We start from the raw sequence: 13,490 nt of genomic DNA on the forward strand, positions 1-13,490 counted from the left end.
TCCACCCTTTGCCCCCCCCAAAAATCACATCCTTGCAACATGGAAAACATATTCACCCCATCATATCATAGCAAAAGTCTTAACTCCAAGTCCAAAATTCAAAAATTCCTCTTCATCTGTGAAATCTAGAATACAAGTTATCTGCTGCCAAAGGTACAATGGCAGAACAGGCACAAGCTAGACATTTCCATTACAAATGGGAGAAACCAGAGGGAAAGAAGTGATACCAGGCACCAAGCAAGTCAGCAGAGCACATTACATTAGCCCTCAAGGCTTTGAAAATAATCTTCTGTTCTCTGAGACAATTTACACAATAGCCCTGCCCTCCAGAATCTAGGTATTGGCCACAGTCTCTGGATTCTGAGTGGAGGCCCCTCGGCCCTGGGCTTCAGCTCTGTCTTACAGGCCCCCTGGGACAGCAACTCTGCTCCCTTGGCTTTAGGCACACCATTCTCCTAGTCCATCTGAGTGGCGACTCCACCCTTAGAAACACAAGAGGCCATGGCTCCATCTTTGAAACCCCTGAGGTCATGGCCATACCTTTGAGACTGAAGCAGCTCGGCTTCTTGTGTCCCTTGTCTCTTCAGCTTCTGCTTCTGTTTCCTGTGGCCTCTTGGCCCTCGGGCCTCACGCCCGCATCTACCCTGCTGGGGCAAGTGTTCCAAAGCTCAGTAGCTCCACCGGTAAGTGCCCGGAGGCACCCCACTCCGCCAGGAAGCCGTCTGCGCACAGGCACTCACTCCCTCGCTCCGTGGGTCGGAAAGCCTAGCTCCACCGGTAAGTGCCCAGAGGCACCCCACTCCGCCAGGAAGCCTCCTGCTCACAGGCACTCAGCTCTCCCGCTTCGTGGGTTGGCTCCAGCACCGTCTTGCACTGGTCTCCTGGTCCTGCTGCTGTTGGTTCTCTGCTGCTGCTGCTTCCCTGCTGCTGTAGGTTCTCTGCTGCTGCTGGTCCTCTGTCACTGCGGTATGTCTATCCATTCACAGTTTTAAAACCGCTTCCACATTTTAGGTATCTGTTAGAGCAGCACCCCACTCTCTCGGTACCAAATTCTTAGTTATCTAGTGCTGCCAGAACAGAAATACCACAAGTGGATGGTTTTAATGAAGAGAAGTTTATTTCCTTACAGTCAAAGTAGGCTAAAAGTCCAAATTCAAGGCGTCAGCTCCAGGGGAAGGCTTTCTCTCTCTCTCGGCCTTCTCATCAGTGTTCCCCTGGACTAGGAGCTTCTCGGCGCAGGGACCCTGGTCCAAAGGATGCGCTCCGCTCCCGGCACTGCTTTCTTGATGGTATGAGGTCCCCCTCAGGAGTATTTTTGATTTAACGTTTAAAGATTATCTCAGGGCAGTATTTTTTTTTGGGGGGGGGGCGGTGTTCTTAATACTTAGCCTCAATTTTTAATTATTTGTGTGTTTACTCATTTTTTTTTACCCCCACCCCTAGAAAATAAGCTCCCTGAGGACAGGGATCTTGGCTCTCCTATTCACTGTTATCTGCCCAGCACTGAGCACACAGGTTGTGCTCATTAAGTACCTGCTGAAGGGGGGGTGGAAGGAGGGAGTTAACAAACATCTGTTGCCTGCCTACACCTGGGAGATACACCTGGGGGCTTGTTAAAACGCAGACTGCTGGGCCCCACCCCCAGAGCGTCTCATTCTAACGGTCTAGGGTGCAGCCCGAGAGTTTGCGTTTTTAACCAGTTCCCGGATTATGCTGATGCTGCTGGTCCAAGGACCCCACTTGGAGGGTCTCTGGCCTGAACGCTGAACCTTTGCTTCTCCATCTTGGCTGCTCACTGGAATCACCTGGAAGCCTTGTTTCTGTTTTGTTTGTTGGTTTTGTATCCAAAAACACCCTCAATGATTCATGTTGTTAGTTGCTGTGGAGTCAACGCTGACTCCTGCGACCCCATGCACAACAGAAGAAAACCACTGCCTGATCCTGTGCTATCCCAGTGAAGGGCTGGGGACTGGACAGTTGTGATCCATGGGGTTTTCACTGGCTGATATTCAGAAGTACATTGCCAGGCCTTTCTTCCTAGTCTGTCTTAGTCTGGACGCTCCACTAAAACCTGTTCAGCATCATAGCAACACACAAGCCTCCACTGACAGATGGCTGGTGGCTGCGCATGAAGTGCATTGGCTGGGACTTATTTTTTAATAAACTTTTTTAGAGCAGTTTTTAGTTTACAGAAAAATTATGCAGAAAGTAGAGTTCTGGTATACTCCCTCCCACTGCACGCTGTTTGTCCTATTAACGTCGTGCATTTCTGTGGTATATTTGTTACGATTGATGAACCAGTGTTGCTACGTTATTATTAACTAAAGTCCACAGCTCACGCTGGGGTTCCCTCTCTGGGTTGTATAATCCTGTGGGTTTTGACAATGCTTAATGTCGAGTGTTCACTGTTAGTGTCAGACAAAGCAGCTTCACTGCCCGAACAGTGCCCTGTGCTCCGCCTAGTCACCCTTCCCCCCTTCTCTCTGGCCTCAGGGGAGCTTTTAAAAAGTCTGATGCCCAAGCTTTATCCCAACCAACTAGATCAGAATCCTTGGCCTGGGAGTCAAGCATTGGGGTGGTTCCATGTACAGCCAAGGTTGAGGACTACTCACCTATTCCTCGTTTGATTCTCAATAATTCTTACAGGTGGTGGAGTTATTCCTTTCTTATAGATTAGGAAACAGATTCAGAGGGATTAGTTACTGTAGTGGGCTGAATAGTGTCCCCCAAAACTTCATGTCCACGCAGAACTTCAGGATGTGACCTTATTTGGAATAAGGGTCTTTGCAAATGTAATCAAGATAAGGTCCTGTCCAGGATTAAGGAGCCTTGGTGGTGCAATGGTTAAGCACTCTGCTGCTAACCTAAAGGTTGGTGGTTCGAACCCATCAGCTCCTCCACAGGAGAAAAGACCTGGCGATCTGCTCCCATAAAGATTACAGCCTAGGAAACCCCATGGGACAGTTCTACTCTGTCCTATAGGGTCACTATGAGTCCTAATCAACTTGATGGCACCTAACAACAACACAACAAGGTAAGGACTGAGATCATACTAGGTTAGGGTGGACCCTAAATCCAATGAGAGTGTCGTTGTAAGAGACAGAAGAGAAGACACATAGACACAGAGGAGAAGGCCACGTGAAGACAGAGACAGGGATTGGAGTAACACGTCTGTAAGCCAAGGAACGCCAGGGACTGCAGGCAACCACGGGAAGCTGGGAGAGAGGCATGGAATGGATTCTCCATCAGAACCCCAGAAGGAACCACCCCTGCCGACACCTTGATTTCAAACTCCTAGCCTCCGGAACTGTGAGAAAACAAATTTCTGTTTTTCAAGCCATGCAGCTTGTGGTCATTTGTTACAGCAGCCCCAAGAAATGAATACAGTGACTGTTCCAAGATCCCTCAGCTATTCCCAGATTCAACCCTGGCCTTTGGACTCCAGGTACCAGGTTCTCAGTCACTTTGCTAAACCGCTGCCCACCCCAGTGGGTCAGGAATCAGACCGTGGCTTTTTATCATACTCAGAGCTAATATTCCTCAAGCACTTACTAGGTGACTGGTGCTCTCGCTTTCATTCTCACAACTGTTTGCCTCCATTTGACAGAAGGGAAAACTGAGGTGCAGAGAGGTGGGGCAACAGGCCCTTGGTCATGGAGCCAGCAAGTGCTAGAGCCAGCATCGGCATGGCACAGTGTGGCTCACTTGGGGGCTGTGGAATACCAAGATGGAAGGGGAAGCTGGACCAGGAGGAGGTAAACCCAACCAAACCCATTGCTGTCAAGTTGATTCCGACTCATAGTAACCCTATAGGACAGATTAGAACTGCCCCATAGGGTTTCCTAGGCTGTAATCTTTACGAAAGCAGACTGCCACATCTTTCTCCCATGGAGTGGCTAGTGGGTTTGAACCACCAACCTTTCAGTTAGCAGCTGAGCATTTAACCAGTGCACCACCAGGGCTGCTAGGAGGACAAGTCGTAACTTGGAAGAAGATTAAGAGATAGCTGGGACACGCTGGAGCCCCTGGGTAGTGCAGGTTAACACATTCGGCTGTTAACCAAAAGGTTGGAGGTTCGAGTCCACCCAGAGGTACCTCAGAAGAAATGCCTGGCAATCTACTCCCAAAAAATCAGCCAGTGAAAACCCTTTGGAGCACAGTTCTACTCTGACACACATGGGGTCACCATGAGTCAAAGTCAACTTGACAGCAACTGCTAACTGGTAGCAGAATCATCACGTTGAATCTTGTGCCTTCACACTATCAGGAAGATTGATGGAGGGAACTTGAAAAGAGTAGCTTTCTCACTGGGGTTCATCGTCATGTAAAGCACGCCTCTGCCCCTTCTCACCAGACTCCCAGAGCAGCCCAGCTGCAGGCCAGCTGGCCCACTCCCCCAGGCCTGGGCCAGTTTTAGAAAGCAGCAGGCTGTGGCTTGGCTGCAGACACTGGTGCTGGAAGGGATCCGGCTGCTTGCAAAGCACAAAAGCATTTCCCTCTCCAAAATGGGTTCCAGACCTCCTTGGACAAACAGGGGTGCTGGCAGCAAGCCCTTGGGGAATCAGCTGCAGGCTGGGGGCGCTCACCCGTCAGATACCCCAACTCCTGCGGGGACAATTAGGACAGGAACGTGGCACCGCCCTGGGAACGGGAGGGTTTGTTGGTGCTGACTGGCCACTTGGAAGTCAAAAACCCAAAGGAGCCTCAGAGTCCAAGTAAAGCCTTTCAAGGTTAAAATTCTTAGCACCTCTGTGTTCTGTTAAACTCTTCCATGTCTGGCTGCTTTAGACATCTGTTCCCTGTATTTCGTCTGATGCTAAAAGCAGAACTTGAAACACACAGGCCTGCAGGAAGTAGGCAAGCAAAGCAATGCATGAAGTGGGCCACGATGGGGAGGGGAGACTGAGTCAAACTGGAGAGTCAGTTCCCATCCCAAGAGAGGCAGCAGCCCCCTAACTTCTGCCCGCTGTTCCCCTGCAAAAAATGTGGACTTAGATTTTTTCAAGAGATGCTGGAAATCTGGACTTTCATGTGAAATCTCCATTTTCTACCGAAATATGTTTTTAAAAATCTATGAGCGTCTGTACAAAAATGTGTACACAAGTGTTCATCACAGTTTTATTTGTAATAGCCAAAAACTGGAAACCCAAATGTCCATCAACAGGTGAATAGATAAATAAATCGTGGTATAAACCAAACCAGTTGCTGTTGAGTCAATTCTGACTCATGGTGACCCCTCGTGCATCAGCGTAGAACCGTGCTCCCTAGGGTTTTCAATGGCTGTGACCTTTCAGAAGTAGATGGCCAGGCCTTTCTTCTGAGGTGCCTCTGGTGGACTTGAACTGCCAACCCTTCAGTTAGTAGCCGAAGCTTAACCACTTGTGCCACGTAGGCAGCCTACATTGTGGTACAGTATGTCCCTGGGTTACAAAAGTTAGACTTAGGGACAACTCATACTTGTCCTTTAATGTTATGTAAATTTGCCCCCACTTGGAACTGACTGAACCAACCCCTACAGGCAATAAATTCTTCATCACAATCCCCTTCACTTGCTACATGTGCAGCTTTTAAATCACTGAAAAGGCTTTAAGCCTTTTCCTGCACTAAGGTAAGGCTAAATAAGAACCAAACGCATCTGTTTCCAACTGACCTACAAATTCGACTTAAAGACACACTTAGGAACTGATCTTGCTGTAACCCAGGGGCTGCCTATATGTCCGCACAATATGTACAGTGTGGCATATCTACACAATACAAACAACGTGGTATAGCCATAGGATACAATATCCATAGAATACGCTGCTCAGCAATAAAAAGGAATAAACTGTTGATACACTCAACATGGATGAATCTCAAAATGATTATGATGAGTGAAAAAGCCAAATTTAAAAAAGTCCATAGCGTACGTCTCTATTTATATAAAATTCTAGAAGGTGCAAATTATAGTGACAGAAAGCAGATCAGTGGTTGCCTAGGAAGGGGGCAAGGCAGAAGGGAACGATGACAAAGGGGCACAAGGAAACTTTTGGGGTGAATGATGTGTTCACTGTATTCATTGAAGTGACAGTTTCATGACATGTGCGTCAAAACTTATCAAATTGCACTTTAAATATGTGCAGTGAATTATATGCCAACTATGAATAAAGCTGTTAAAAGAAAAATCTCTGTCAGGGCCAAGAATTTGGGCCAAGTTCAACCCTCCACTACTAGCATTCATTCTTTGATCTAAACCACTTACGCAGTCAACATTTACCAAGACTCCCTTGGGTGGAGCAGCTGGTTAAGTGCTGGACTACAACTGAAAAGTTGGTGGTTGAAATCTACCCAGAGGTGCCTCTGAAGAAAGCCCTGGCAGTCTACTTCTGAAAGGTCACAGCCATTGAAACCCGATGTGCAGTTCCACTCTGGCACACGTGGGGCCACCATGAGTTGGAATTGACGGGAGGGCAACTGGTTTGGTTTTTTGGTTTTGCTTTGTTTTTCCTTGCACCATGTATCATGAAGGCGTTCGGTTACAAGGTGAGGGTGCTGAGAAGTTCTTATGAGGTGCAGTGGTGAGGCCAAGACGAAGCTGCCGGCCGTTGGACACTGGCCGGCATCACCCAGAAAGAATCTGTCATGTGCTCTCCCCAGCTAAACGCTCGAGGTTTCTGGAAGAGTCTAAAGGAATAGGTCTTTGTGTCTCTGGTAAATCTAGTTGGCCTACTCAAGGACTGATGTCCTCTTAGCTAACTGCTAGCTAATCAGTTGACCCTACAATTGGAAAAGATGGGAGAGGGGCAGTATCAGACGCAAACAGAGCCATCTGGAGACCACAGCAGTAATCCAGGCCAGAGATGGTGGTAACTGGGGAGGAAGCTGTGGAGGGGGTGAGAAGTGGTGATGCCCGGATTTGGTAATTGAGTGGATGTGGGATGGGAGAGGCATCCAGGTGGACTCCAAGGTGTGGGACTGAGCACCTGGAAGGAGCACCTGCAAGTGGGAGCCACCAGCTGAGATGGAGGAGGCTACCTATGGGTGGGGCAACGGGAGGGTGAAAGTTCTGGAGTTGGGCTTTCAGCATGTAAAGTTTAAGATGCTTCTTAGAAACCCAAGTGGAGATGTCCAGTAGGTGGCCAGACACAGGAAGAAAGTTCAGGAGGGAGGTTCTGGCTGAAGAGAGTAACTACTAGTTAGGAGGCTACTGCTGAGCTTGATAATGGCTTTTGGAGAGTCCGGCATAGAAAATGATAATCCAGTATCTTTTCGTGCCACCACCTTGTTGCTCCCTGCGCCAGTCAGCCCTCCATCTGCCGTAGGGCTCCTTCCCCTGTGTGTTACCCCTGACTTTGGAGAGAGATCACAGCGAGTGGGGGCAAGAGCTGTTAAGAAGAAGCAGAGCCATCCCACTTAACTCTTTGACAGTCTGATTCAGGCTGCATTTCTGGCTCAGCATGATCCCCCCCAACGCCTGATGTCATTGCTCTGACCATGTTAGTAACCCAGATGGGAAAACGAGGATTTGACTTCAGGGCACGTGCTGCCCAGGGATGACAGAAACCCCAGTGGGCATTTGCAGTTGCACCAATTGGGCACGATTTGCTGTGATGGGGCGAGTTGGCCTGATCCCTCACAGGAGGAAGGATGGAAGAGTGTGCTGGGCTTAGGAGCCTGGAAGCAAATACCATTAAAGGAAATCTGATTCAAGTTAAATAACTGAGCCTTGCCTTTTGGAAGGAATCTGTTCCCCCAATATCCTGAGTCTGGGAAAGAGACAAAGAAGGGGAGGGAAGGAGAGGGGGAAGGAGATAGCTGCTCACCCAGATGTTTGTCAAAGTCAACACGCTCTACAGTCTACCCTCTCGCTTCGCTATCTCCAGCATCGCCAGGGAGCTTGTTCAAAATGCAGATCCTCAGATCCACCCAGACCTACTCAATCTGCAAACGATTCATACACACAGTAATATCTGAGACACTAGTTAAGTGCTCAGCTGTTAACCAAAAGGTTGGCAGTTTGAACCTACCCAGTGGCTCTGTGGGAGAATGACCTGGCAATCTGCTTCCATAAAGATTAAACTAAAGAAAAAAAACCAAAAAACAGAATTCACTGGTGTCGAGCCAATTCCAACTCATAACGATTATATAGGACAGAGTAGAAGTGCCCCATAGGGTTTCCAAGGCTGTAATCTTTATGGAAGCAGATTGCCACGTCTTTCTCCCACGAAGCAGCTGGTGGGTTCCAACTGCCACCCTTTTGGTTAGTATCCAAGCGCTTAACCAGGGGCAGTTCTACTCTGTCACATGGGGTCATTATGAGTTGAAATCGATTCAACTTGCTCATCAATGCCAACAAAGTCTACATGGCAAGGAGCCTGGGTGGCGTAAGTGGTTTGCGATTGACTGCTAATCTAAATGTTGGCAGTTGGAATCCACACAGTGGTTCTGCAGAAAAAAAGCCTGGCAATCTGCTTCCGAAAAGATTACAGCCAAGAAACCCCTACGGAGCAGTTCTACCCTGTAACACATAGGGTCCCCATGAGTCAGAACTGTCTCAACTTTGGCAATGGGTTTGTTCTTTTTGGTTTTGTCTACATGGCTCTTTTCCAAATGTCTGGTTTTCACCTACCACCCTCATCATTTTTGCCCTATCCCGGTACCACCCATAACATGGTTTACTTAATCTTTCTCTTTAAATCAGTTCGCTTTTTAAAAAACTCAAATGTATTTATTTTTGTCAATGAAGTTTTATATCACTGTTATCAGTGGAAAATCAGCGTCGGTCACCTTAAATGGAAATAACCAAGAAAGTACATGGAGCAAGATGAAAGGAAAACCCCGTTACCTAAACTCTGGCTGGATCCTGCTGCCGCCGGACATTCTTAGCCCAAGGCCTGCTCTTTCCTTAAAGGGAGACTGGCGAGTGTTAAAGAGCTGATGAAGACCTTCTACGCTCAACGCATCCCTTCCTTTGAGGTCACCACGAGGATTGGAAAAGGGAATAGCTTTTTCACAGCATCCACGTAACACACCTGACATCATTCACCCCCCACAGTCTAGTCCCCACACTTTAGAATAAGTGCTATTCTAGAAGTGTCCTTGCTCCCCATGCTCCCCCATCCAGGCTCCTTGCATCTTTCTCCCCACATTAAGAGTCTCCTTAAAGGCAGGAAAGAATCGATGGTGTTCAAATTGTGGTGCTGGCAAAGAATATTGAATATACCATGGACTGCCTGAAGAATAAATGAATCAAATCTTAGAAGAAACACAACCGGAATGCTCCTTAGAAGCAAGGATGGTGAGACTTCAGCTTGCTTCCTTTGGACACATCTGTCATCAGGAAAGACCAATTGCTAGAAAAGGACACTATGTTTGGTAGAGGGTCGACGAAAACAAGGGAAACCCTCAGTGAGATGGATTGACACAGTAGCCTCAACAATGGACTCAAACACACCAATGGTCAGGAATATGGCGCAGGACTGGGCAGTGTTTCATTCTGCTGTATGTAAGGTCACTAGGAGTCAGAGCTGACTCGATGGCAACTAACAACAACAGAAGGCACATCCACACAGGTACGTGTGTTGGGGGATTCCCCATCGGGAGACTCCTGGGCCGGCCCACCCTGTGGTCATCAATTCCTTCAGCCCAGAGAAGTCACCAGTCCCTCTTCCGGCAACCATCAGCATGAGCAGGAGACACTCCAGAGCTCAAAGTGCTTCTGCAAGGACAAGGACCCAGGGAAAGTTACCAGGTTTCGGGCATGGCACCCCAGGATCACAGTGAGCAGCTGAGGCTGTCCACACAGCCCCAACTACTGGGTGATCCAAACCCTGCATGGTGAGCGTGTAGACCTGGCCTTATAAGATGGGTTCCTGTGGGCAGTTGAGAACCAATTGCTTTGCAGCAGAGGTGAGAACTGGATCCTAGTATTTTCCAGATGAAGTAAGCACCTCTGGCACAGCATCTGGCACCGAGTAGGCACTCTGCCAATTTATGTTGAATAAGGAGGGTAAATTCCATGCAGAGAGGACTCCCTGGGAGCCATCCCAGAGGGGTGACACCACATGACACATTTGAGCAAGACAGTAGTGGAGGGGTAAGGTTGGTGTGGGTGTAACAGGAGATAGGTGACAGAATTAGGCAGTCCTTCCTATTCCTTAAATTCAAAAAGCACCCCAACCCTTGACAGGGGATCATTATGCTGTTGGAGACTTAGAAAGTCAGAGGATTACATTTCTAAAGATGCTGACATGAGCAGAAATCTGCTCAGATCTGATTGGCAGGGACGATGGTTTCCTGGGGCTGCAATAGCTAGCTACACCCTTTTCATCTGTAGCTACATGATCCTCAGACGGAGGGCGAAGGGGAATGGGAACCATCAGCAGCCTCTTGGGTGATACGGTGGCAGCCAGGCCAAGCTCTAAGCTCCACCATCCAGCGAGCAAGGGAGGATTCGGCCCAGATGCTGGAGTCCCCCAAGAAAGCTCACAGCCCTTGGGGTGGACAAGATCACAGACCATGGAATGAATGGGATCCTTTCAGCAGCAGGTGAGTGGGTGACTTGGTCCAGATGCTGCTAAGACCCATGAGAGGAAGGCATGGATTTTAGCAGCGTGGACAAGAATCTCTCAGGACCCCAGGCACATCTCACTCACCTTGGCCAGCTGCGTCTGGAGCTTATTCTTAACGTCCGTCACTTCGGAGATGCGGGCATTGAAGGCCAGATTGGTGTTCGTAAACTGCTTCCACATCTGATCCGACAAGGTCTCCAAGAGGTTCTCCGCCTCCTCCCGCAGCCGGATGGAGTTGGCCCGCATGTTCTGCGAGTGCTTGATGTTGTCATTACTGAACTTGGCCCAGGTCTCAGGCACGGAGATCCTGCAAGAGGCACAAGGCCAAATTTAACACAGGCGAGGAATCAGGAGTTTCTGGTAGGCGCTGGAGACCTCCTAATGAGGGTTTCTCAGCCTCAGCAATATTACCATTTGGGGCTGGATCATCTTTGCGGTAGGGGGCTGTCCTGTGCACTAGAGGATGTTTAGCAGCATCCCTGGCCTCTGTCCACTAGATAGCACTCTCTCCCCACATTGTGATAGCCAAAAATGTCTCCAGACCTTGCCCAGTGTCCCCTGGGGGGGAGAGCACGATCGCCCAGGTTGAGAACCACGTCCTGATCCCACCCCTGGTTTTACAGGTGAGGCAACTGCAGCCTGGGCAGAGCAGCTGGCTCCCCAGGGCGCTCTTTCGGTTCGTAGGAGAGAAGGGACACCCACGTGGAGCTCTCTTCCATAACACCCCCTACAACCACCACCAAAACCTAGAGACAGATGAAGAACCCAGGCACTGGAGCACGACGCTAGTGGCAGCATCCTTCAACTCAGTGATGAGCATGAGGCTATGCCAGTTTCGCTGACTTCTTCACTCAGCAAGTATTTTTTGAGCACCTACCTTGCCAAGCATTGTTCTAGGTACTTGGGATAGAGCCATGGACAAGAACAGCAAGGTCTCTGCCCTCACGGCGATTAATTTCCAGCGAGGGAGACAGACAGTAAATAAGAGACTTACACATTACTTTAAGTGCTATAAGGAATTTAGAAGCATGATGATGAGAGAGAGATAAAGTGGCCTCGTTATGTGTCAGTCAGGGTCATAAAGGAAAGATGGTGTCCTCAGAAGGGTGTTCATGAAGGGACCATCTTCAGAGGTGTGGGAAGGGTTAAAGGAAACAACAAGGAGAGTTGAGAAGGTCAGGGACTAGCAAACACATGAAGCCGTCACCATCCCAGCTCTGAAGGAGCAAATGGAGATGGAGCCATGTTTCCAGAGCAGGAGAGGAGGAGCCACAGAGGGGCACAGCACCCAGGAGGAGGGAAGGATCAAGGGGAGTAAATCCCCTGACAGCTCTCTCCTCCCACCCTTCATCTCCTGCTGGTGCCCTCCCATTGGCTGATCCCAGCTGGAAGCCGGAAGGCAAAGAGCCCAGGAGAGATGGTCTGCAGGGCAGCTGGAGAATGGACCCTGGGGGAACGAAGAGAGATAGATGGACACAGGCGGGCAGGGAAGGCTTCTCAGACTCAGCTCAGACAACAGCAAGTTCTTACAGAGTTTGTAAACCCCTGGAACAAACAACCTAAGGAATGTGTGGCGTTCTCTCCTCTGGGAAGCCTTCAAGAAGGACATGCATTCCTTTGAGCTGTTTCAGCTCCAGCAAGCCAGACTGGATAACTTTTCAAGGTCTTTTCGAGCTCAGGATGTCTCCAGTTCTTAGACAAAGATTTTTTTCTTGGCCAGTAGGGAAAAACGAGACTCCATTTTCTGAAATAGAGTCTCTTTTCAGAGATTTCAGGGCACACTTAGGTTGCATGGTGAATAAAAAATTTCAGAAAACATATACAATACAACCTGCAAATGCTGGAACCTGTGTAAGGCAGAAACCTGTGAGAGAAGGACAACTCAAATATTTTCCGCTAAAACGAGCAACAGAAAAGTGGTAAGACGGCACCCTGTCAAAGACGGAAAACTTGCGAGACCCAGACAAACAAGGAGGTCCCTTTGAGTTCCGGCTCTCACAGGTTTCACTGTATATGTGGTTGTTTCGTCTGACTTTTACAGTTGTTAAAATCAAGCAACACATGGAGTTCAAGCTTCTGGAGACGAGAGAGGCCATGGTGCCTGGTCCAGAGCTTTCTTCCAACAAAGACACAAGGTGCAGAGAGGCGAGCTGCTGATCCAGGGTCACACAGCAGTGCGTCATCTCCAGGACTCCGGAGCAGAAGGAGAGGCCAAGGGCAGCAGATAGAGGCCCTCCGGTTTCCTCTGAGAGTATCCACCACTGCAGGATGGGACAGTGTCAGTGTCGACAACAGCAGCCTCCACAGGACAGTCTCTGAGTCCTCTCTCTCCCCTGCAGCTGACAGCTGAGCTCCCCAGAAAAATTAACCCATGTAATTACATTCTCCCAGGGGGAGTTTACCAAAGGCAGCCTGTCTCCTTGGCAGGAGATATACATCAGTGAGAGGGAGGTACTTTCTGGAACCCCTGACCTCCAAAGACAGCCGACAGCAGGCTTGGCTGGCAAGGCAGGAAGGAGCCGTGGTCAAACACACAGGCTCAAGTTGTGGCTCTGCCACTCGGTGTGTGAGCTTGGGCCAGTCACTTCACCTCTGTGAACTTTAGCTTCCTCTTTGTAAAATGGGGATGTGCAGAAAAGGATGGCTGTTGTTGTGTGCTGTCAAGTCCCTTCTGACTCATAGCGACCCCATGTGACAGAGTAGAACTGCCCCATAGGTATCCTAGGCTGTAATCTTTATGGAAACAGATCTCCAGGTCTTTCTCCTATGGAGCTGCTGGGTGAGTTTGAACTGCCATCCCTTAGGTTAGCAGCTGAGCTCTCACCTTTGCGTACCAGGGCTCCTTCAGTAAAGGATTTCTACCCCATTGCCATCAAGTCAAATCCAACTCATAGAGACCCTATGGGACAGAGCAGAACTGCCCCATAGGGTTTCCAAGGCTGT

The 13,490-nt window shown here is 49.1% G+C and overlaps 1 protein-coding gene across 1 annotated transcript in view; it reads right to left on the minus strand.

The window, feature by feature from the left end:
* TEKT5 (tektin 5) overlaps window positions 1–13,490 on the minus strand; it is a 57,455-nt gene that overhangs the window by 24,500 nt on the left and 19,465 nt on the right. Inside the window, exon 5 of the mRNA XM_004373250.1 lies at window positions 10,632–10,854. Within this exon, the coding sequence (XP_004373307.1) occupies window positions 10,632–10,854 (223 nt within the window). The remainder of the gene's footprint in view (window positions 1–10,631; window positions 10,855–13,490) is intronic.

This window comes from Trichechus manatus, unplaced genomic scaffold, assembly GCF_000243295.1.
Source record: "Trichechus manatus latirostris isolate Lorelei unplaced genomic scaffold, TriManLat1.0 scaffold00024, whole genome shotgun sequence".
NCBI lineage: Eukaryota > Metazoa > Chordata > Mammalia > Sirenia > Trichechidae > Trichechus > Trichechus manatus.